At 42.5% G+C, this 26,400-nt stretch overlaps 1 protein-coding gene across 1 annotated transcript in view; it reads left to right on the top strand.

Moving 5' to 3' along the window:
• Nucleotides 1-26,400, top strand: part of SDR16C5 (short chain dehydrogenase/reductase family 16C member 5) — an 86,123-nt gene that overhangs the window by 15,025 nt on the left and 44,698 nt on the right. Inside the window, exon 3 of the mRNA XM_029591315.1 lies at nt 22,234-22,365. Coding sequence (XP_029447175.1) covers nt 22,234-22,365 — 132 coding nt within the window. The remainder of the gene's footprint in view (nt 1-22,233; nt 22,366-26,400) is intronic.

The following is a 26,400-nucleotide window of genomic DNA, read 5'->3' as shown; positions in this document are numbered from 1 at the left end:
CTCATCTTTTGTGCTTCTGTAAATAGTGTTGATCCTGCATTGTATTCATTTGTTGACAAGTCTGTGTACATTGCCCTATGTACAAATAGAATGCTAATAGTAGTTTGTGAAAGCTAGGATCAGTTTATAGAATTGAGCCACCTTTTTGTAACAGAGAATGTGGTTAACAGTGGCCTTGTTACCTTATTTTGAGAATAATGGTATCCTCTTCTTTTATGATAGCTCTTAGAGTAGGGATAGGAGAGGCATTTGTTAGAGAAACTCTTTCTTCTCATGGACAAAGAATGAGGGAGAGGCGTCTTAGTAAAATAGACTTATAGTTAGCAATTGCATTGGTCCACTTGCTCTTCAATAGTTTATAACAAAACAAAATATGGTTATATTGGTGTGTTTGACTTGCAGAATATTTGGTAGGGTTTTTTTATTCTCCCTTACAGGCCGATACAGTACAGTGCGCACTGTTAACGCGTGTCCAATCCACCAAACCTAATAGCGCCCACAACATGCAAATTCATGTTGATGGCCCTATTAGGTATTCCCACGCGATACAGAAAGTAAAATGTGCAGCCAAGCCACACATTTTACTTTCAGAAATTAGCGCCTACCCAAAGGTAGGTGCTAATTTCTTCGGGCACCGGGAAAGTGCACAGAAAAGCAGTAAAAACTGCTTTTCTGTGCACCCTCTGACTTAATATCATGGCAATATTAAGTCGGAGGTCCCGAAACTTTCCAAAAGTAAAAAAAAAAATAAATAAATAAATTTGAAGTCAGCCGGCAGCTGTCAGGTCGAAAACCGGATGCTCAATTTTGCTGGCGTCCGGTTTCCGAGCCCGTGGCTGTCAGCGGGCTCGAGAACAGACGCAGGCAAAATTGAGCGTTGGATGTCAAACCCGCTGACAGCCGCCGCTCCGGTCCAAAAGGAGGCGCTAGGGACGCGCTAGTGTCCCTAGTGCCTCCTTTTGCCCGTTTTTACCGCCGGGCCTCATTTACAGACAGAATCGCGCGTGCACAGGAGAGTGTCCTGTGCGCGAATCTCTGGACTTTACTGAATCAGCCCGTTAATGAGGCCATATAACAGCTCATCTTTCACTTTCTTTTCTTCTTTTTTGTTTTTAACTTAACTGTTTCTAACTTTACTGTTGGGCTTTTTGCTTTCTCACTGAAATTCTAAACACACAAACCTCAATTTGTCAGCTGCTGAAAAGCAGTGTTTAAGAAATAGAAAAAAAAAACCCATGCTAATATGCAGGGGCAGCAATAATGAAGAATTTGGTTGGTGACTACATGGTCACACTGAAAAGAAGTGGTTGCCAGAGGATCTTGTCTTGCTGCTAATATTGTGTGCCTTCTCTAAACTTGTTGTTCCCTCTCTATTTTCACATGTCAGTGTCTGATCTGCATTGATAAATTTAAATCGGAGGATTATAGTAGTAGAGCAGTTCAGGGGTAGCAGTTTCCTACCTTCCTTTGCCACTTGACTACATCCTAAGGAAAAGGCAGTTTTTTATGTACTTTTCATTTTTATTAATAATTGTGCACCAAAATGAAAGAACCAAATGAAACAAATGGACGTATTTTTGGCTGTATGTCCATAGTTCTTATGTTTTGGTTCCTGCTTTCTCACTGGCACAGATCTCTAATTGGATGAACAGCTGATTTGGTGGTCCTCTGCATCTAGCATGAAGGCGCACAGTTGGCAATAGTGCAAATCAGTACAAAACAGCACCCGTAATTTAAAATTAAATTGTATTTATTAGTGTTTGGGTAATTGCTAGGTTCTTGTGGCCTGGTTTGGCCTCTGTTGGAAACCGGATGCTGGGCTTGATGGACCCTTGGTCTGACCCAGAATGGCAATTTATGTTCTTATGATTTATATTCTGATTTTTCAGGTATGTCAAAGCAGATTATTCAGGTACTCTAGGTATTTCCTTGACCCTAAAGGGCTTACAATCTGTCACACACACAAAATTGACCTTCACCAAGTACAGAAAGACCACAAATTACCCACCAATGACTGCAGAGCAGACCTGGGGCATTACCCATACTATGCGCCATACAAAAAAAATATTCTGGTACTGATAACAAATTCCCTTTACTACCAGGCATAATAGCCATCCTTTATGAAAAGACAGTAATTTACCACTAATGCATGTCCTATTGAGAAAACACAACAAATAAGATTGATACAAAACTGGAGACATGGAAACAGAAATATAGCACCTAACATAGTACCAGGATCTGTAATAATGCACACAAACTAATCAGCACAAAGTTTACACCTACGTTATGGCATGCATTCAACTGGAACAACCCTATCTATAAAAAGGCAACACTACAAATATTAAACAAGGCCCTAAACACCAATACACTTCCAATTAGGGGAAAAAAAAAAGCGAAGCTGCTATATATCCCCACACTGTCTACTCCTCTGCTGGGGCCCTCTCAGGCGAGTGGGGCCAGAGAGAGGCTGTCATTGGCATTGTCACGCTCCAGGATATTTGGATCATCTCTATCCTCTGCACCAGGAAAAGACCTGGCCAAGCACTGTAGGAAATCTCAGTAACATGGTTGCTGGTCACCATCAGCACTGGTGACCACTGTGATGCCCTCAAAGTGACCCCACTGAGAGGAAGCATCAACCTCTATTGAACCCGGGAGTCCCAGGTGTTTCCCAGCAACATCTGTGCCAGGCACAAGCTCCCTCAGGACTCCGAGGGAGTTTTGGTGACACCTTCCTCCTCCATCTGTCCTGTCTTTGGATTTTCAAGAGGAGCTGGACTGCAGGGTGCAATGGGCGGTGCTCTGAGCCCTTCAGGGCATCGAACCGCTAGCTCCACTGGTGCCTCCTCAGTTTGAGCCCGCCTTTATGATGTTGGCACCTCTGCTGGAGCGCCTCTGTCCTGCTGGCCATCTTACCCATGCAGCTGCTTCCGGCACCAGGGGGTTCCTCGATACCTCAGCAGTCTCTGGATCTCCCTCCAGAGTGATCACCCTTGTGGGTTCTAAGGAGGAGAACTATGTGACACAGCCGGGGACACCATCAGGTCCATGGTACCATGCCTAGTTTTGCCTGGTCTGGTCCCTCGGGGACCCTCTGTCCTTTAGTGCCAATACAGAGAGGCTTGGGCAGGGGCTCTCTGCGAGGATTGCCAGGAGACTTCAGTGAGGAGGAAGCTCTGTATGACCTCTTGGTGGGGTGAGGGGGTTAATACCTCGGAGTTGTTTTCTGATGACTCGGGATCTTCCTTCAGTCTCATCCCCTCCAGATGAGAGGTGCTGGTCCCTGGCGGAAGATCTAACCTGTGTGGGCTATGGTGGAGGCCATTCCTTTCCAGCTCCTAATAGAGGAGGAGGAGGATGCCCGTCACAAAATACTGGAAGTTCTCCAATTCAATGATGCCCTAAAGGAGGTAGTGGCTGTTCCTGTCTATGGTATCTTTAAGGAGTTACTTCTTTGGATCTGGGAAAACTCCATCTCGATGTCTCCAGTAAAGCAGATGCAGTCTATTTAGTGGAGCAGACCTTGGGTTTTGACAGACAGCAGCTCCTTCACTAGTCTGTGGTGGTGATCATCCTCAAGAAGGCCAAGTGTTCCCTCACCCACAGTTCTGTGTCTCCGGGTCGGGAGCATAGGGCATTGGATATCTTAGGTAGGAAAGTTTACCAGGGCTCTGTTGATCGCCTGGATTGCTTCCTACCAGCTATGTGACTCAATACACTCAGAATCTCCGGAAGCAGGTTCAGGAGTTGACAGTGCCTCCCCAGCGACAGCAGGAGGCCGTCCTGGCAGTCGCCCAGCAAGGCTTGGAATGTGGCAGACAGGAAGTGCTTTCCACCTATGATGTGTTTTGAGGCAGCAGCTAGGTGGTCGAGCATCAGATCTCTGTCTAGATGTCCAAGAGAAGCTTATGGCAAGGGATGCTGTGGCACAGTTGAAAGATCACCATGAGACCCTCCAGCATCTCTCTGCCAGTACATCGAACCTACTTTCCTCCACTAGGAAATCCTTGTCAGAGTGCCAAGAGGTTCTTCTATCGCCAAAGGAAATATTACCTTCTGGCCTTGTGTGCCCTTATGCCATGAGTGGATTCTAGGGGCCGCTCTAGGCAGCAGCGGACCCCCAGGCCTCAGCCAGAACCCCAGTAGAGCCTTGCTTACAGGGTTTTTGACTGGCTGCGAGGGAGAGTAAGCCCCACGACTGTACCCTCAATGGGCCGGAGGTCAGCTACGGTCGTTTGTGGACCGCTGGCCACAAGTCACCTCTTCCTGGGTGTCATCCCCCCCCCAGGAAATTCTCTGGACAGAGTTTTCCACCCTTGTAGTGGCCAGAGCAGTAGAACCCATTCTGCTGGGTCAGCAAGGGGAGGGGTTCTACTCCTGCTATTGATTCCGAAGAGAACATGGGGGCTCCACCCCATCTTGGATCTGAGAGCGTTGAACAAATTTCTGTGAAGAGAAAAGTTGAACATGGTCTCACTGGGCACTCTGATTCCCCTCCTGCAAAGAGGGGTCTGGCTTTCCTCCCTCAACCTAAAAGATGCATACGCCCATATCTATCTTCCCTGGTTCCTTGTGCACAACAGCCACTTCCAGTACAGGGTGTTGCCGTTTGGCCTGAATTTGGCCCCATGGGTCTACACCAAATGCCTGGTGGTAGTGGATACACACCTCCATCAGCTGGGGATGCACATGTTCCCCCTACTTGGACAACTGGCTGGTCAAGCACCACCTGGGAGGGGGCACTTTGTGCTCTCTGTGCTTGACCATTTGGATGCTGGAATCCCTCTGGTTTGTCAACTACCCGAAGTCCCAACTCACCCCATCGCGTCAGCTTTATCTGTGCCCACTTGGACACATCATAGGCCTGGATCTTTCTTCCTCACAATCAGGTGCTTGCTCTGGTGAGTCTAGTCTGCCCATGGAGACAGGTGTCGGCCATGCTTCTGTTTCACTTGCTGGTTGACATGGCTGCATCCGTCCATATTCCCTGGGCCTGCTTGCATATGTGGAGGGCTCGGTGGACCCTATAGTCTCAATGGCAGCAAGCCACCCAGGACCTCGGGGTACGTATTTGCATCATGCCGCCTCTCTAGACCTCCGTTTGTGGTGGGAGAGTCTGCCCACTCTAGAGCAAGGGGTTCCTCCCCACCTCCACCCCAGATCCAGGTTGTGCTTACCTCAGATGCTTCCACCTTGGGTTGGGATGTGCATGTGGATGGTCTCTGCATGCGAGGTCTTTGTTCTGCTTAGGAAGCTCAATGCTAGATCAACTTCTTGGAGCTTCAAGCGATCAGATATGCACTCTGGGCATTCCAAGATCGCTTGTCCAACCAGGCGGTCCTGGTACAGACTGACAACCAAGTGGCAGTGTGGTACATCAAGAAGCAAGGAGGTATAGCATCATTCCTCCTGTGTCAGGAGGCTGTCCAGATTTGGTCCTGGGCTCTCCCAGGGCATGCTGCTCTGGGCCATGTACCTGGCTGGGATGGAGAATGTGGTGGCAGACTGCCGGAGTAGAGCGTTCCGACCCCACAAGTTGTCCCTTGATCAAGCAGTTGTGGATTGCATCTTCCACTTCTGGGGGATCCCGGATGTGGACCTCTCGCCTCTCCCTGCAGCAACAAGGTGAGCCACTTCTGCTCCCTATACAAGGGATATGGAAAGCCAGCCTCTGACACCTTTGCCCACCATTGGGGCAAAGGCCTTCTATATGCGTATCCTCCGCTTCCTCTGGTGAAGACCACCTTGAAGTTCCAGCAGGACAAGGGGACCATGATTCTCATTGCCCCTTGTTGGCTGAGATAAGTCTGGTTCCCGTTCCTGCGGGATCTGTCAGAACTGATCGGTCTGGGGACCTTCCCCGGCCTGATCTCACAGAATCAGAGTAGACTGTGCCATCCCAACCTCAGGGCATTGTCTCTGACAGCCTGGATGTTAGAAAGCTAATTTTGCAGTCCCTTGACCTCTCTGATAGCATGTCTCTGATCCTGGTAGCTTCCAAGAAGCCTTCCACCAGGTAGTCTTGTAACCTGAAGTAGAAGAGCTTTTCCATCTGGTGTGAGTCACAGCTTGTATCTGTTCTCTTGCCCCACTCTGAGGTTGCTTGACTACTTGCTGCACCTTTCTGAAGACCAACTAGAGTACACCTGAGTGCCATCAAGGCCTACCATCAAAGTGTAAACTATTCTCCTGTCTCCATGCAGCCCATAGTGGGCCGGTTCATGCGGGGCCTGCTTCAGCTGAAGCCTCCCCCCACAGCCTCCTGTTGTGTCCTGGGATCTCAACATGATTGCTTGGCTCATGCGAGATCCTTTCAAGCCACTGTGCTCCTGTGATCTGAAGTTCCTGACTTGGAAGATCATTTTCTTGATTGTGGTCACTTCAGCGCACAGGATCACCAAGCTTCAGGCGTTGGTGATGTATCTGCCCTACACAAAGGACTTTTATGATAGGGTGGTCCACCATACTCACCCTAAATTCCTGCCTAAAGTGGTGACTGATTTTCATCTTAACCAGGCAATTGTTTTGCCCACCGTTTTTCCCAGGCCTCATTCGCCCCAGTGAAAACAGGCTCTATGGGGGGAATCTAATGGTCTTTCTTGTGATAAAATTGTATAGCACTAACCATATAGCAATGGGATAGCTGCCATCCGTGGTTCATTAGGTAACATCCTGAAAACCTGCAAGAGAGCGTCCATCTCCCTGGGGGGAGGAGTGGGGAAGAGGTGATTTAGGGAAGGGAACATACATATATAAAAAAGAGAATGATGGTGAGTTCAGACATCGATTGGGGGAAAATGAGTCATAGTCCGATCTGACTCCGGATATACTGCAGACTTGGAAGAGAAATTCTATCACTTGTTACATTGCCAGTACACTAACCATATCTCCAATTCTGTAATTGTACTTATGACTATGTACATTGTACCAGTTGTATTTACTTGTTCTTCCTTGTTATGGTTCTCAACCGGTGTGTCGCAACACACCAGTGTTGCCACACTTCCAGGTCCCCCGCTGACCCAGCTGCTCCCCGGTCCCCCTCTGCCCGGGCTTAAAATGCTGTTAGCCCAGGCAGAACGCGGCAGAACACCTGGAGTCAGTGGCACCAGCATGGTCTCTTCTTCCCCCGGCCCGGAAGAGGAAGTGGTGAGCAGCGTGTGCGTGCACGGGAAGAAGAGACCATGCTAGTGTGGTCAGCGTTGACCTGAAGAACAGAAGAGAGGCGCGGCCTGAGGGATAAGCAGCGCACCTCGCAGAAAAATGAAGAACGTCAACCCCCACGGCCGATGGGACTCCTTTCTCCGCGAGGGCTGAAAATGAAGTAGGTTAGCGTTGGGAGGAGGCTGCTGCTGCCGCTAGTTCCGGGGAGGGGGGAGAGAATGAATGAGCAAGCAAGCATGTGTGTTTGAGATCCTGTGTGTGTGAGTGAGAGAGAGCATGTATGTGTGTGATTGAGAGCCTGTATATGTGAAAGAGAGTATGTCTGTGATTGAGAGCCTGCCTGTGAGAGAGAGAGCATGAATGTAAGTTTACAATTGGGAACCTATATGTGTAAGTTTGGAATTGAAAACCTGTTTTGTGTGAGAGTGTGTGTGTCTGAGATCCTTTGTGTGTGAGAGAGATCATGTGTATGTATGATTAAGAGCCTGTGTGTATAAGTAAGAGAGAGCATGTGTGTCTGTGTGTGATTGAGAGCTGGTTTAGGTGAGAGAGCATGTCAGTATGTGATTGAGATCCTGTGTAAATGAGAGAGATCATGTTTGTAAGCATGTGAATGAATCTGTGTGAGAAAGACAGCATGTATATATGTGATTGAAAGCCTGTGTGTGTAAGCATGAAAAGATAGCATATGTGTAATTAAGAGCCTATATAAGTGAGAGAAAAAGCATGTGTATAGGTGTGTAATTGAGAGCCAGTGTGAGAGAGAGTGCTGGTATGTGACAGAGAGAGGAGAGAGTTCCAAGCAAACCACCCCTCCTGCTATATCAAAACAATCTCAGGAGACCTGGATCAAAGTTCCCAGGTATGCAGAGGAAAAACATTTTTGTATCCTTATTTTTCATTGAGTCTTTGTCTACTATTTTTTGAAATATTTTATTGATATCTAGAAATTTTTTATGAGTTTTTAATTATTATATATTCCTCTCATCATCAGCTGTTTCGAAATGATCTGTTCTTTTTGTTAGTATGGTTTTACTGCTACTGATTTTATATTTCTTGATTTGTTTTATAAGGATGGGTGATGTTTCTTTTTTCCTTTATTACACTGCATACAGAGACTCTGGCTTGTTGCAGTTTCCTATTCAGTTTTTGTCGGCATGCTTCTAGTTATGCATTTTGGTCTCTTTATTCCTTGTTAGGTAAGGGTCAGCACATGTGATTTAGGTGAGGTTCTCTGCTGGCGAGTAGTTTCTGTGTAGGGCTCTATAGCAGCCTGACTTGGTCCGTTTTCCTAATAGATGTATTTGTGTCTTAAGGCCTGGTGTAATATTTTCAGTGTTGCCTTTTCTTAGGCAAGGTGGTTACTGTTTGCTGGAAATTGGTGCTGTTTGGTGTGAGATATTTACTATTTATGCAATTTCTGTTCAGTCAGAATATGTATCTTTTCTTTGTCATTTTAAACAACAAAAACAATTACCGGACCTTTACTCTTTATTTCCGCTGTGAATTGTAATGAGCAGTGTGTCACACATGTGAGCATGGCCTGTCAGGTGTGTCATGATGGGGAAAAAGGTTGAGAACCACTGGCTTAGAGGATTCAACAACCCTGTTATGAGTCATAGGAAGTTGACAGCAGGACTCCAGGACATTGTGTAGTCTGACCTATAAATGTTGACACACGTGAAATAAGCTTTTTCTGTCATTTTTGAGATAAAAGGTTTTTTTGTTTGGTTTTTTTTTAATTTAAATTTCCAAGTGAGCATTTTGGTAATAGCAACAATTTTTGTGCAGTCAGTAGTTTTAGTGACCCAGCAGATGAATGAAGTATGGGTGCTAATTTCTGATAGTGCTTGCCATGCAAGGGCTACAAACTATTAGGAGATCTTATGCTGTACACATTTAATGGGTGTGAATAATAAAGGAAGTGAGCTTTTAATTGGTAAAGCTGGTTTCTGCTTTTCAGTTAATTTTGTAAGCAAGTTAAACACCATCTTAAAATTAGTGTTTGTCTAGAGAGAGAGAGATGTGTAGTTTATGCTATGTATTATACACCAAGAAATTGTTCATTTAGGACATAAATTCCAAACAGGGTCAGACCAAGGGTCCATCAAGCCCAGTATCATGTTTCCAACAGTGGCCAATCCAAGTCACAAGTACCTGGCAAGTACCCAAACATTAGATCTCAAGCTACTATTGCTTATTAATTGCCATCATAGCAGTTTATGGATTTATCTTCTAGGAACTTATCCAAACCTATTTTTTAACCCAGTTAGACTAACTGCTGAAACCACATCCTCTGGCAATTAATTCCAGAGCTTAATTATGCACAGAGTGTGAGAATTTTCTTAGACTTATTTTAAATGAGCTACTTGCTAACTTCAGGGAGTGATCGTTGGTCCTTCTGTTATCTGAGAGTAAATAACCGATTTACATTAACTTGTTCAAAACCTTTCATGATTTTGTAGATTTCTATTATATCCCCCCCTCAGTCGTCTCTTCTTCAAACTGAACAGCCCTAACTTCTTTAGCCTTTCCTCATAGGGCAGCTGTCCATGCCCTTTATTTTGGTCGCCCTTCTCTACACATTCTCCAGTGCAGTTATATCATTTTTGAGATGCAGTGAACAGTATTCAAGGCACAGTCTCGCCTTGGGGAGAGAGAGAGGCATTATGACATTCTCAGTTTTTATTTTCCCTTCCTAATAATTCTTAACATTCTTTTTTTGATCGCCACAGCACACTGAGCTGACTATTTCTATGTATTATCCATTATGATCCCCTAGATCTTTCCTGGGTCGTAACTCCTAAGATTGAACCTAACATTATGTAACTACAGCAAGGGTTATTTTTTTTCCCTATATGCATCACTTTGCACTTGTCCACTTTAAATTTCATCTGACATTTGGAAGCCCAATCTTTCAGTCTCGTAAAGTCCTCCTGCAATTCATCACAATCCGCTTGAGATTTAACTACTCTGCAGAATCTTGTCATTCGCAAATTTGATCACCTCACTCGTCTCCCTTTCCAGATCATTTTATAAATATATTAAAAAGCAATGGTCAAAGTACAGATCCCTGAGGCACTCCACTATTTACCTTTTTCCACTGTGAAAACTGACTATTTAATCCTACTGTTTCCTGTCTTTTAATCAACTTGCATTTAAAACGCCGCCTCCTAACCCATGCCTTTTTTTTTTGTTTTGTTTTTTAGAAGCCAAATACACCACATCTACCGGTTCACCCTTGTCCATGTATTTATTCACCCCTTCAAAAAAATGTAGGAGATTTGTGAGGCAAGACTTCCCTTGGGTAGATCCATGCTGGCTGTGTCCCCTCAAACCATGTCTGTCTAAATGTTTTGTGATTTTATTCTTTATACCAGTTTCCATGATTTTTCCCAGCACTGAAGTCAGTCACCGGTCTGTAGTTTTCCCAGATCACCCCGGATCTCTTTTTAAAAATAGGGGTACCATTGGCCATCTTCAATCTTCAGATACATCAAATGATTTTAATGATAGGTTACAAATTTTTACTAATAGTTCTAAAATGTTTTTTAGTTCTTTCAGAACATTGGGGTGTTTTACTACTCTTCTCTTTCAGGCCTATCCAGTACCGAGCGGTAGGAAGAGCTGCGTTAGTGCCTACGGCACCCGCGGTTACCGCTCGATCCTGAAGCCTAATTATATGTAAATGTAAGCCGCGTCCGAAAAGCCTTAGGCCCGCGCAACCCAGGATACTGGATAGAGCGCCTATACAGGATCCTGGGTGCGCGGGCCTAAGGCTTCACGCCACGCTGGTATCTGTCATTTCAAATGTCATTTGAAATGACAGATACCAGGAAGCAACGGCGGCGACAGCGCAGAAACAACGGCGAAACGACTTGTCAGTGTCCCCCCTCCTCTCGGAGCAGGGCGGAAAAGCAGCCTTGCTCCGGGAGGGGGGGAGAGAGATGACAGCGGCGAAGCTTTCCCCCAGCCCGGACGCCGGCAAAAAACTTACTTTTTTGCAGCCAGCCATGAGCAGGAATACGATCTGGCCTGCCTTAGCTCCTCCCGACAAGATGGCCGCCTGCACGGGGAAAGCGTGCAATTGGCCGCTGAAGACGTGACGTCACGGCATCACGTCTTGAGCGGCCAATTGCACGCTTTCCCCGTGCAGGCGGCCATCTTGTCGGGAGGAGCTAAGGCAGGCCAGATCGTATTCCTGCTCATGGCTGGCTGCAAAAAAGTAAGTTTTTTTGCCGGCGTCCGGGCTGGGGAAAGCTTCGCCGCTGTCATCTCTCTCCCCCCCCTCCCGGAGCAAGGCTGCTTTTCGCACCCTGCTCCGGGAGGGGGGAGAAGAGACAAGCGGCGAAACAACTTACTTGCACGGGGGAAAGCGGTCTCCGTGGCAGCCCCAGTCCTCTCCCCTCCTCCCGAAGCCAAAAAAAAAAGCTTTTTTTTTTTGGCTTCGGGAGGAGGGGAGAGGACTGGGGCTGCCACGGAGACCGGCACCCATGATCACGGCTGGGGCAGGTGAGCGGGGGCTGGGGGAAAGCTTGCCACCTACCCTTACCCATGCCTCTACCGCCTGGGTCAGGGTAGGCGGTAAGTTTGCAGGTTAAACGCGCGACAAAACGGCAGGGAAAGGTAGCGTTAGTCGGGGCGCGGGTTATGGGATGCTAGGGGAATAGCTAATTGGCTCGTTTGCATGCAATATCGAGCTAATTCGCTCGTTTGCATGCAATATACATGTCGCGGGCGGAAGGGGTTACCCGGGGAATTTAGGACGCGGTAGGAGTAGGTTAAAGGGGATTTGGGATCGCAGGAAGGGCTAACGCGGCCGGAACGTGAGTTAAAAGCGGCTTAGGAGCAGGGTAAACGCGGCCGCACTTTACAGGATAGGCCTGTTTGTCAGTTAGGCTGAAACACTGATGTACAATGATGGATTAGATTCCCAAAGCTAACCAAAAAATGTATTAAGTTAATCCAATTAAGAGATTGCCTTATTTTATTTATTGCCCTTTTATTTGTTATTTATACAACTTTGATTTGAAGATGCATTCTTAACAAGTCTGAGATTTTAAAGATACTCCCACTTACAGCTTTATTTTTAACCATTTTCTTAAATGAAATTCCCAAAGTTTATTTTGCCCTGTATGTTTCTGATTAGATTGCAGGCTCTATTGAGAAGGGACTGTCTCTCTTGTGTGTCTGTTCCTCTCTGCATACTTCAAGTAGCACTGTAGAAGTGACGAGCAGTAGTGGTAGTACTCTGCTTAAGCAATATGTTATGTCGCAATGATAAACTGCCAGGTTTGAGAACTGGAAGTATTACAACCAAATATTTCAAAATCAGCATTCTGTTCATTCAAAACTCTAGTCAATGTGACTTATTTTGCCAGTGTCATAAAATTAATTTGTGTAGTAAGTTGCAGTGTTTTATTATATGCCATTTTATTTTAAGAAACTGTTTTCTGTTTTATGGAGGTGGCTAACTTTGGCTTTTTTATACACAAGGAGAATAACTTTCAAACACTGCACAGCCACATATATGCACTAGAGATGTGCTTCGGATTAGAATTTTGTGTCTGGCTTCGTTTTGGGCCCCCCCGCGGGAGTTTTGGTTTTCCCACAGTTCGGGGGGGGTGTTTTTTTTTCGGGGGCCCCGATTTTCGAGAGAGTGCGCGCTAACCCGAAAACGAATTTTTCCCAAAATTTCAGAAAAAATTTGGTTTTTCGGTTCCCCCAAACCAGTCCGAATTCGAGAGAAACAATTGCACATCCCTAATATGCACACAAATGGTTATGCAGGGATTTACTACAGTATTTTATAACCTGTGCAGATTATAAAATATGCATATGAACGATTATGTACGAATACCTGCAATGCATTGAAAACAAATGCCTTTCCTTCCTATTTTATAAATGTGTATTTTGTGTGTGAAAAAAAATAATTTTCTCAAGTAAAATCATGAGTTATGATTTAAGTTGGTATTTTTTTAAAACCTGCACACTTAAATGAAATCACCAGTCCTCCTCCAGGACATTCAGACCCTTCTAGTCCTTCACCCTGAACTCCTCGCCCCCCCCCCCCCCCCCATTCATTCAGACCTCCCATCCAACTATTAGACAACAGACAGACAAGTCTTCATATCATTCCTCTTGGCCCTGCCCCGGCACACCCCTAGACCACCCCTTTTTGACATAGGTAAATGTGTACATGAAGCCAAAAATATGCACATGGCTTTGATGATCATAAAAATAGCATGTATGACAGGGCTTTTTCCAGAATCCTATAATCATGAGGACTAAATACAGCTACTAGGTCAGGAGTGGCCAACTCCAGTCCTCAAGAGCCACAAACAGGCTAAGGTTTCAGAATATCCATAATGAGTATGCATATGAGAAACCTGCATGTGTTTGCAAATCTCTCGTGCATATTCATTGTGGATATCCTGAAAACCCGACCTGTTTATGGCTCTCAAGGACCAACATTGGCCATCCCTGCACTAGATGTTGCCATTGTCAGACTCCCTCCCTCCTTGAGGAGGAGGTTTGAATGCAGCATCCCCAGTTGACCCAGGGAGAAGAGATGGTAACTGAACCCAGATCTTTCAACATGAGCTACCAGGCCAGCCCCATACCTAGTATTATTTTGAAAGGAGACCAAAACCTGTCTAGGTAGAGTATTAATAGCCATAGCTGCAAATGGCTTTTCCGCATCTGCTGCTATTCTAATATAGTAAAAAGGCAGGTTATAAATCCAAATAAAATGAATTAGAGATTTTGATCCAGTTTTACTAGACACAGTGGGCTGCCCTCTGCATTAAATTGCGAGCATGCCTTCAATGCCATTACCATGTCAACTTAAAATTTTCAGATCTTTATGGTTTGAGAATCCTTTTAAAATTGCAGGATCTGCTAGTTTGTGCTGGATGTTGACACATTGTTCATTTAATTGATCTGGTTGCTTTCAGAGAAAGTAGTCGACGCAGATAGCTCTGAAGGGAAGAGATTTTTTTGTACTTTCTTGAAATGTGAAATCTCTTCTGAGCATTTGTGACTCCTGCAGCTGTCTGACTGCCAACAACATGAGACAGGACTTTCAGTTCTGCAACTGTGTGAGGGTTTTTTCCTCTTCCTAGGAGCTTCTTTTGGTCTCTAATGGGGTTTTCGGCCTCAGTTTCTTCCTCTCGTTTTCTGTAATAAAGATACTTGAATGTGAGAGACGTTGCAACCGTGCTGGTTGTGCAATAGGGTGAGATACCAGTTTTAGAAAGGAGAAGCACTAGAAACAAGTGAATATAGCTTTCTGATGTAGAAGGTTTCTTTTTTCTTTCTAAAATTTCAGACTGAAGTTGGCTGCTCCCTGAAGACCAAATAAACCACACCCACTCCTTACTCTTTCAGAGAGTTTATTAAAATTAATCCAGCAATAAAATAGCTTCAACCCCCACTCCTAAAAAGGTTTTACTTAAAAAAAAAAAAAAAATATATATATATATATATATATATATATATATATATATATATATATATATATATATATATATATATATATATATATATATATATATATATATATATATATAGCTTGTGAGTGCTGATCAAGTAGTAACTTTATCCCAACTGCAGTTTAAATCCAATAGCCAGCCTCTCCACTTTAAGGAAGCCTTGATGTAGTTTACACTGAGAAGCTGCTGGAACCAGGAAATCAAATCAAAACCACACCAAATTCAAAGTAGATAAAAAAAATAGCCAGAGATTTTTAAAAGAATACAGAAATAAGGAACCTAGACTAGACCTCAGTTCTCCCATGGGGGGCATTGGAAGCAAGTAAGCAAAATCAAACTGGGCTTGGATTTTCACAGAGTCCAAAGACCATAGCCAGTCTCTCAGTTCACGCACCAAAGAACCACCTCCTGAGAGGGAGGCTGATGGTCTTTTGGAAACCGTTAACCCCTTGTAACTTCAAACAGCTGGATTATTCAGATTGTTGTAGGTTGTGTCTTTGGGGAGATCCCACCAGATTATCCCTGCCGAGAATGCCTAGCCTTCACAAAGAACAATTGAGCAGGGGAAATCGCTTCACTCTTTTTAAACCCATGATGGTAAAAAGACAAGAGGCTGCTTCTTGCACAAAAGCATTGTGTTCTTCTTTTTTTTTTTTTTTTTTTTTTTTACAGCAATCATCAATAGGGTGGTGAAGCGTACACCATCGGTTCACAAGAAAATAAAGATGAAGGTGTGTGGAGCAAAGTTCAATTTGTCAAGTTTACAAGGGTAACAAATACAGGTGCTAGAAGTTCCCCACCATGGACTATGTTTCACACAGGTTGAAACAATGGAAAAATAAAAACAGCAAAAATTAAATAAAGGACATATAAAGTTTATCTGATCCAGTTAATCTTGAGTGGCATTTAAATGATAAACTGATAAGCCTGCGTAAATGATTTTAGGGAATGCTAAAGGCCTAATCAAGACAGTTTTTTAACTGTTTAGATCAGTGGTTCTCAACTTTTTTTTTTTTCTTTTTTTTTTCCTCTATCAGGTCACACCTGAGAGATAACGCTTACATGTGGAATACACTACCTGAAAACCTAAGGCTACAGAGCAATATAAAGCAATTTAAAAAAACACCTCAACATGGCTGTTCCAACAAACCTATAGAGACTGCATAGGATAAACTGCACAAACTCAGCTTCCACCTAACACACTCTACATCCTGAGTCTTTCAAACAAACCAGGTCTATCTCTTGTATATAGCAAACAAGCTCTGAGGTCCTTGGTGATCTTTTGTTCTTTGAAGTCCTCTTTTCCCATAATTAACCTTGAAAGCAGATCAGTCCAGTTTCCCCTGCTTGCTATTACATCTTACCCTCACTGATACGTTTACAATTTGTAAACAGCCAAGATTGTCCTATTTTTAACTGTAAACAACTGCATTGGTCACAGATTGTAAACCTTTGTTTTATCGTTACTGTAAACCTTTATATGTTTTTGTCATAACTGTAAACCGTTGTGAAGGCCAGTACCAAACAACAGTATAGAAAAATCTACAAATAAAATAAACATTGTTGCTTCGGGTGTGTGCTATTGGCCTGCAAGGGAAAGGAGTAGGAGAGTTGCTGGAGAGGGTAAGTGAAGGTAGCTTTATAAGTTTATTTTTCTTGATTGCCATTTTAATTATTGGGTGTTATGTGATATGTCTGCTGTTTTGAAATAGTTTGATATTTGGACAATTTTTTATAATTTTTATGAGTTTTTAATTGTTCTATTAATCAGCTGTTTTGTAACATTTATTAGTTTAGCTTTACAGTTATTTCTGTGTGGGGATCCTATAGCAGCTTGGCTTGTTCTGTTTTCCTAATAGGAGGTGTATTAGTGTTTAGGACCTGGTTTAATATTTGTAGTGTTGGCCTTTTCATAGATAGGGTTGTTACTGTTTGGTTGTGTTCCATAATACAGGTGTAACTTTGGGTGCATTAATGCAGATCCTGGGACTATGTTAAGTGCTATATTTCTCTTTCCATTTCTCCAGGTTGAGAACCACTGATCTATAGGGGTTAAATAAAATAGCCGATAGGATCCTTGAGAAACACCCATTTTCAATTTGAAGGAATTAGAAATTTCACCTGAAGATACCACCCTATAGCTGCGATCTTCAAGAAAAGACATAAACCATTTTAAAACATCACCTACTCCAATTTCTCCTAAATGTTGTAGCATAATTTTATGCTCAATTGTGTCAAATGCAGCTGATAAACCAAGGCCCAGAAAAAGTTCAGTGCCTGACTCAAATCCATGTCTAAAGACATTGAACAGTGACAGTAATACCTTTTCTGTGCTATAGCCTACTCTGAAGCCAAATTGTTGAGAATCTAAACATGAGTTTAAATCAATAACTCTAATAGTTGTGTTAAGACAACTTTTTTGAGGACCTTAATTACAAAAGGTAGATTTGAAGATGTCTATAGTTTGTTAAAATTATATGGGGGGAGTTTTTGGTTTCTTTAGAATTGGCTTAACATATGCCATTTTTTTTTTTTTTTTTTTTTTTTTTTTTTTTTGATGGCAGGGATGTTTCCTTCATTTATTTATTTTTTATCTAAAATCTTTTCTATACCGTCGTTAAGCTAGTTGCCATCACAATGGTTCACAATAAGGCACATAATTTCAAACTTAAATGTGTTGAGTTACATTAAACAGGTGCCATCAAATACTGTAACAGTTTCATATTAAATATTATTTAGTGGTTGTGATAAGTCATGTCAGCTTTAAGTATATCAGCTATAAGATAAATTAACACTTAAGTCTGGTCCTCTGTTGCAAAATTCACTAATTGTGATTAAAAAGGGGTGATTTCTTCCTTCAGACATTTAAATGACATGTTAGAACATTCACTTAGGGGGCAATAACTGGAATAGTTTCCCAATAACAGAACAGATTTCAGTAGGATTAGTTTCTTCAAATGATTTCCATAACACTGGTAAAGATATAGTATTTTTCATACCATCTTTGCAGCATATGCTATCAGACACACTAAAACCTTCAAATGTAATAAATGACATACCCAAACTTAGGGGGTCATTTTTGAAGCATATCACGTGAGATAGCTAGCTCGGGGCGGAGTCGGTGAGTAACTCATGCTGAACCCGCTGAGTTGAGAGAGAAGATGCCAGGGAAGTTCAAATATGAACAAACGCTCGGGGCAAGCAACACCATTTCTTCTCTCCTCTGCAGCTGTGCAAGCTGCTAAAAGCAAAAGAACAGGCATCTGATTGGTGGTACGCTACCACCGCTGATTAAGCTAGTGTTAACCTGGTCAAAAGACAGACTTGTCTTTCAAGTGTCCGGTTACCGTTGCAACCGGACACTGTCAACTGGCTGCAAAACCTATATCTTAGTTGTGGCAGGATGACCCGTGGATGATTCAGATCCATGCCTGGGAAATGGGGGAGCTGTGGAAGGCAGTATCGGGGAATGCCCCAAAAACTCAGTATGAGGAAAGGCAGGTAGCCACTCTTATCTCCCAATTTTGTTTTTGTTTTTCAGATTCCTGGCATGACGACAATCACCTGAGATTGTGCCAGGAGTCACCACCTTCTCATGAGTCTGTTGGGGAAGCCGTCCTTTTCCTGTTGGAGCTATCTCACAGATCTATCACAGGCGAAAGTTTGAAATTGGCACAGAAGCCTAAGATGCAGAACGAGGTGCTGTGAACACCTAAGCAGCATAAGGGATTCCCTCCGAGGCCATCTGCTTCAGCAGTGAGGAAGTTGGTACAGGCTGCACTGGAGCACACCTCACATAAATACTAGGGAAAGGTACATTCAATCTCGTCAATGAATTCAGTGCAGAGAACCCCCATGGTGCCAGGTAGCTTGTTCTTTCCAGATGTTCCAGTCTTGGTGCCTTCCGTGTCCTTGGCGCAGAGCATGCTGGCCAAGGAGCAGTCTTCCTTCCTCGTAAAATGCCTCAACTCTGAGAGAAATGCAGCCATTGCTGATGGAAAATATGGCCTTAATGTAGAGAGAATCCTTGCTGTTACTGATGAGTGATTCAGTCAGATTCCAGGCAATGGAGCACATTAGTGCAAAGTATATCCAAGGCCTAAGTCCATGCCCCAACAAGCTCCTCTTTGGCGACCCCCACTACTGCAGGTCTGAATGAAAACAAGCCCATCTTGATGTCTGTTTCCCTTCTTATTCCATCTTAGAGATCCTCTCCACAGCAGCCCAGCTGTCTGAGATAGTGAGGAATTTATTTACCTCTACTTCTTGAAGACCAGAGGAAGGATGGAACCTCGATCCAAGATAGTGGAATTTTTCCAGTTCCCACAAATATATGAAGACTTCTAAAATTTGGGTCCATATTGATGCCATCAGATGAAATCACCTACAATTTATGGCTGACTTATCTATAAGCGGGTTTAGGAGTGCAGGGATCTGTCTGCTACAAGACACTGCCAGCTGCCCTCCCACCTTACTTGCGATCTAAGTCAGGGAAAAGAAAATGTGTATTCTCCTCAGAAATAGACTTTTATTTATCAGATTTATTTATTTATTTAAAGGTTTTTATATACTGATAACCGTTTGCACATCGTATCGGTTTACAATTAACGTATAAGGAAGATACATCGAGCGATTTGGTTACAAGGCATGGTAAACTGATCAGCCATGCTTTTTAACGCAAAAGACTATTAGCATTCCTGTGCCACATGGAGACTTTGACGGCAACGAGCTCTACAATTGTCAATGGAAACAAGTCCAACAACTTGCCAACTCCTTTTGGAGTCATTGGAAGAAAGAGTACTTGCCGACTCTCCAGTATCGAAGCAAGTGGCAATCCAACAAGCCCAACATCCGAGAAGGTGACCTCGCCCTTCTCAAAAACAGCCAAGCCCAACGCAATAGCTGGCCTCTGAAGGCATGGTAAGGGAAAGATTTGGCAGGACATAGCATTTAGGAATTGTTGTCATTTTCTATCTCTAACATCCTGGCCACTAAGCATAAGACTTCAGTAAAGAAAGTTCTGTATCATGGGTGGTAACAAAACATACCATAAACCTTAGCCTTCTTAAGATATTATTACTCAGGGCTAACTTACTCACCCTGAATCCATCTTCAGGCAATACCTCTGTTCACCTCTGAGGCAGTTCCAGCTGGGGAGCTGGAGAATGTGGGCAGGGGAGACTCTTGCTTCCTGGGCTTGGTACTGGCAGAGTAAGCAGGCTGACTAGGAAGGAGGCTAGCTTCTGGCTCTCATGCTTGCCGGCTGTCCGGGCTTGTTTTCACCCTTTGGTCTATGACTCCCTGTCACTCTCCGCACATGAGTTGGGGGGTCTCCTCTCTTCGATCACCTGGTCATCTCCCTTCTATATACAAGGGAGGGCTGGACTGCTTCTGGCCCCTTTTCGATTTCAGGGATTCTTCGGCACAGGTTTCAGGGTTGCTCTCCGGGTTTTCTCCAAGCGTTTGTGTTCAGGGTTTGTGCCTCTTTCTCCCTGTTTTCTTCAGGGGGGGGTCCCCGTTTCATTTTTTCTCCTCCTTTTAGGGCTGCTCTCCCCTGGGGGTCCATTGCTTTTCTCTTCTTTGCTCCCCTGATTATACTTCCTAGCTGATAAATATGCATAACCTCAAGGTGGGTGGATGGTTTTTGCTGCGTTGCATATCTTCTTCCCCGAAAGAAATGGGGAAGGGGAAGAACTGCCACATCAGTATGCCAAGCTGACTGCCTCCCCCCCTCCCCTTAGTGTGAGGGTCTTTCTGACCTCTGTTTGCTTGGCAGTCTCTGGCACTTAGAATCTTGTGGTTGCCTCTCTGTCCGCTTTATGTTTGCACAGGAACTGACAAACAAGCACATCTGATAAGGTATCCTTCAGTGTATCAGTCCAAGGCCTCTTCATTTTCCATAGAGACAGGTTTTTAAAGTTCACCTGGGCAAAGTTCCTTCTCTTGCTGTGACAGTGCTTTTTTGGGGCCTGTCAGAATTTTGCCTGTATATGGCTCTTATAATTCATAATTGGTGCATGAGTGGTAAACATGATCTCCCTACATATCCTGCTGTCTATGGAGAAACACCCCCCCACCCCCCCATTACAAGAAAGCAATTTTGCTTTCCTGTTTAACCCCAGAGAAACTGTAGTTTTTGTTTTCTTATAATCGTTCACTAACAGCAATACCCACCTGTTTTTCCTATTTGGGAGTTATTCTTACTCCTGTTCAAGGGTTTGAGTTATTAGCTATGTTGTAAGATTCACTAACATCAGTGGGTCTGCTGGCTTGTGGGAAGCATCCCATGCATGATCAAATCTTTCTGTAGATAACTCTGGAAGCATAGTTCAGTTGCAACGCGCAATGCAGGACATGAAACGCACAAATGTGACTTCCAATAAGAGATTTCATTTTTTCACCCTGTAAATGGGAAACCAAGCAGCTCATACAGGGGTGCTCAAGAAAAGTGTTTTGTGTAATACTGTGTTAAGAATGTTCTTAATTTATCAAGGATTTTCTTTCTTAGCCGCTTATAGGGGAAAACATACGGTATATAAAAAAAAATGGAGCTATTGTGTTTTGGTTGGGATTTCTGAATAAATTGTGAAGTTATATTTCATTCCATACTTCAGGTGTTGTGGCTGCCTTGCGTCTACTTGTGCCAGAATCCAGCTGATGTCATTCTATCTACTCTTGAAAGATTTTGATTAAAAAGTACTTTTTGTATTGATTGCTGGATCACTACATCAATGCTAAACAAAAAAAATTATAAAAGGACTCACTATTGTGTGTAGTTGCCATGAAATATTAATTTACTAAGAGATCAAAATGGAGAATTTCTATTTTGAAATAGAAAGCTGTGGGGAAAAGTCTTTACTGTACTGAGGGGATTACATACTGCAGCTGTCTTTCTGAAAAATTTTAAAAGCATTTTATTCTCTAATTTAGAAGCTTGAGGAAATTTTGAGTTAAAGCTACAAAGCTGTATTGCAAAGAGAACCTCATTCTTTGGCAGTAGTGATGTTTTCATATAGGTTAAGGAGGGACAGTAAACTTCCATCATACAGTGCATTCTGGGGCTTTATTATATTTATTCTCCCTCTATTCATGCCATTCACTTTACCTTTTAACCTTTTTTTTTTTTTTTTTGTATCACAGAGGTAAGAACATATAGCAAAAATTATGAAACTGTAAAATAGTGTGTGCACTGATCTACATATAGCTTGCTTGTTCATGCAACATGCCTGATAACTTTATATTCCAAAAATCCACAACAGAAGCAAAACTGCACACAATAGACAAATAATACAAGAGATTGTGCAGGATAAATTAAATGCCCACGAAAGACTCGATGGTGATCATTTAAATGAAACACGGTTCCGTGTCTGGGACCCACTCGTGTACAAGATTGTTTATGAAAACACTGTGGAGTTGCCTTATTAAGTAAATTTAAATGATCACCATAGAGTCTTGCGTGGACGTTTAATTTATCCTGCACAATCTCTTGTATTATTTGATAATTTATATTTACATTTTGTGAAAATGACACGTCAGATTTTCTAGAAGGAAAAATAGCTAATTCCCTCCTCGTTTTTAGGTCAAAAGAGAGGTCGGAGATGTTAGTATCCTGATCAATAATGCTGGAGTTGTAACAGGAAAGAAGTTTATTGATTCACCAGACTCTCTTGTGGAGAAGACAATTGAGGTGAACTGTATGGCACATTTCTGGGTAAGCAGAAAAAAATAAAATGATTATCAGTACTCATTTTCATGATATTTGATTTTGAATGAGACTATTTGACTGTTTATTCCAGGGGTAGCCAACTTCTCTACAAATAGGCCTGGTTTTTAGGATGTGCACAAAGGTGGAAAAGTTTGAGAAATCTTAGGCACCGGTCAATTTTTAGGGGCCAGGAAAAACATTCTTTATAGTTCTCAGTACTCTGTTTGGTTTTTTTTTGGGGGGGTTGTATTTTTCTTTACATATTTTGCTCTCAGCTTTTTCCCTCCCCTCCAGCCTTTCCAAGCCATCTCCTCTTCCTTTCTTCTGCAGCTCAGAGACTCACCCGAGCCACTGTCACTACTTGTTCTAGCCCTGGCCCAGAGCTGCTGCTGCAGCTTCTTTGTCCCTAGCCCTGGTTCCTCTATCTAATGTCAGAAGATAGGCATAGTGACCTGGCATCTGGAATTTTTTTCCATCAATGAATATGCATGAGACATATTTATGCAATGATGGCAGTGTATGCAAATCTCATGCACATTTATTGTGGATATCCTAAATCTCAGACCTGATTGTATCTGAATTTTTAACTCTGAGTTCAAATTTGGAATGGTGATTGATTAAATCCAAATCCAGACTTGAGGATCATGAGTTGTCCACCCCTGGCTTATTCTATCAGTCGTCTTGTATAAGTTACCTTAAGCAGCTCTGTATTCCCACTATGATTAACATGTAAAATGTTTTAATTCTTCATTTTATGAACTTGGTTCAATCAGCCGCATTCCCTTTGTACAGTGCATCAAACAAGACAATAGCAATCCAGTAGCTACTATAAAGTTTGTTCACCAGTATTCTTTAGGATGTGTATGTTTTGCCTATAACAGTGATGGCTAACCTATGACACGCCGAGACCTTTTGCTGACACGCGCAGCGTTTCGTGGACTATCGGGGAATTTTTAATCGGCTGTTTTGTTTGCATGTTTTTTAATCGGCTGTTTTGTTTGCATGTTAACTATACAGTGCTAATCATTATGGAATCTCACAGGGGCTCTTTAGAACTCTTGGATATATTGCCCTTTTTTGAGATACTATAGGTACTTATACCACATTTTAAAGGGTATTAAATCCCAAAATTCAGAGAGTCTGATTGGCATGACAGTCTGTGTAGTATTTTTAGCTTTCTCACACATACCTGCCTTAGCCACGGGGGCAAAAATCTATCAACTTAACACATGGATTCTTCTAAACAAAAATTGAATAAATATGGTAGCTTCTAGATTTGTGGTGGCTTGATTGTATTACTAGAGGGAATACAACTGATTAAACTGAAGTCATAAAAGGAGTAATTTTCAAAGCTGTTTATGCATATAAATGGCTTTTTTATAAAATTCTACATGAAATATGTGCATAAAATTATGCTTTTATGTGTACAAAAGATGATAAAGGGGATGGAAAGGCTCCCTTACTAGGAAAGACTAAAGAGGTTAGTGCTGTTCAGCTTGAAGAAGAGACTGCTGAGGGAGGGTATATAGAGGTCTATAAAATCATGGATGGAATAGAACGGATTAATGTAAAGACTAGGGGACACTCCCTGAAGTTATTAGTACATTTAAAACAAATTGTAGGAAATTTTTTGTTTTCACTCAATGCACAATTAGGCTCTGGAATTCATTGCCAGAGGATGTGGTTAAGGCAATTAGCGTAGCTGGGTTTAAAAAAAAAAAAAAGGTTTGGACAAGCTTCTAGAGGAAAAGTCTATAAATTCCTACTAACCAAGTAGGAATAGTAGCCACTACTTACTGATTGTGTGTTGGTAGCATGGAATCTTGCCAGGTAGTTGTAACCTGGATACTGGGCTTGACGGTCCTCAGTCTGACCCAGTATGGCAATTATGTTATAGGCATTAATGGGAGAAATGCACATGCTTTTGATTTTAAAAAGTTGTAAATTCTCACACATTTATACCTTGCAAAAATCAGGTATAACTTTGTGTGGGTTAGTTCTGTGCATGTACTTGGATAATTTTCAAAGTGCGTTATTTGAGGATAATTTTCAAACTTGTGCACATTACGTTGCTTAGAAAATTGGTGTAACTTGTTCACTTTGGCAACGCAGAAGTTACTGCGGGGGTTTATAAAATGACCCTCCCTATGACGTGGCATGGTCTGCAAGGATCAACAAACGACTAAGCATTTTTTAGTAACTTGTCTCAGTAAACAAGTCTTATTGTGATACAAAGTGCAAAATTGAGATTGAGGCAACAGAAGTGCAAAAAGTTTCTAAATCAGTTTTAAAAGCACATCCTTTGCCCTGTTAAACACTGATTTCAAAGACATTCAGATAACTCCACTGAGTTTCATTTTTTTTTTTTAAAGAGAGAGTGGAGCCGTATCAATTAGGAATTTGCACAGCAACAATAATTTGCTTTTTATATCATGACACATGAATGCTGGGGTATTTTTTGGAGGGGGGGGTTTGGAAAATGTTGCATGCCATTTGCCAATAGCACGCTCACTATTTTCCAAAACCAAAAGTCATGAGATCTTGTGGCAAAAAAAGGAGGTCCCTATTAACATACATCGCTCATTTTTAAAAGCCTTCTTTAATACCTTAAGAGGGTATCCTCTCTCACAGAACCTCAGCATCATTTGCTTAGCTTGCTGTATATATTCAGCCTTGGTGGAACATAGACGGCAAAATCTTAGGAACTGGCCAGTGGGAATGTTCTTAAGGTGATGGGGATGAAAACTGTGAAATGCTAAAATGGTGTTACGATCAGTATTTTTCTAATAAAAATTACTGTCATGGGAAATTGAGATATCAAGAAATGGAACCTGGTTGGGATGGATATAAAAATTGAACTGTAAGTTACAATGGTTCAACCAATCTAAAAACATAAAGAATTGTATATCCATGCCTAACCAGACCAGCAATATGTCGTGTCTGTATCTTAACCACAAATGTATATGGGACGACCAATCTGAAGTATAAATGAATTTCTCCTCAAAGTCTGCAACATTAAAGGCAGGCCAGACTCTGGGCCATAGTCGCGCCCATCGCTGTTCCCTTTATTTGTTAGAAAAAATCTGAATTGAACATGAAGTAATTTTGAGTTAACACTATATGTGTGCCAAATCAGGTAGAAAAGAGGTGGGTACACGATTATGGTCTGTACAGAGATTTAATGTCCAATTACAGTCAATGCCTCATCCTGAGGAATATTAGAGTATAAAGATACTATATGAAGTGTTACTAAAAAGCAGGAGTCCGATGGAAGAGCCAGGTTACTTAATATTGAAATCAAGTGAGAGGAATCCCTAACATAAGATCTACTCAGTGGGACAAATGGTCTCAAGAAGACGTCCACAAATTTAGACAGGGGTTCCAGAACTGAGCCGATCCCTGACACAATCGGGCGACCAGGTGGATCTTGCAAGGACATGGATCTTGGGCAAAGCATAAAAAACTGGAATGATAGGATGCTCTACTACTAAAAATTGTGCTTCATGAGAGGTAAAATATTTGAAATCATTTACCTCTTGTATCAAGGATTTAATCCTTATTTGTTTAAAGTATTGAGTTGTAATTTTTAGCTAAAGTGTATTATGTTTGGTCCATGTATACGTATTCTGTTTTTACAGATTGGTGCCATTAAAATGTGTCCTCCCGACGCAGCCTGTCTGGCGAAACACAGGGTCCGTGTCGGGGGACCCCCTAAAAGACTGATTTATATACAAGTGGAGTTGCCGTATATAAATGATACAATAAAATTACTATTTTGACCAACAAGAAATTTTCTGCAATTGTTGTGTTTACACTAGTCCAAGAAGCAACCAGTCCACTTCTGCACTCTGTAACTACCATTTTGAAAAATTGCATCAGCCACCCTTTCCACCAAGCTATTTGCTGACCTTGTATATAATAATGGAGACTAAGGTAGACTTCCTCTCTCTAATATCCTTCTCCATTTCCACCATCTTAACTAACTCATACTGGGGGGGAAGGGAGACTGGGAGAGTTACTGCATTTTCTCTCATATAGGAC

The sequence above is a fragment of the Rhinatrema bivittatum genome, chromosome 2 (assembly GCF_901001135.1).
Source record: "Rhinatrema bivittatum chromosome 2, aRhiBiv1.1, whole genome shotgun sequence".
NCBI classification, from domain to species: Eukaryota; Metazoa; Chordata; class Amphibia; order Gymnophiona; family Rhinatrematidae; genus Rhinatrema; species Rhinatrema bivittatum.
This window is presented reverse-complemented; position numbering and strand designations above follow the sequence as displayed.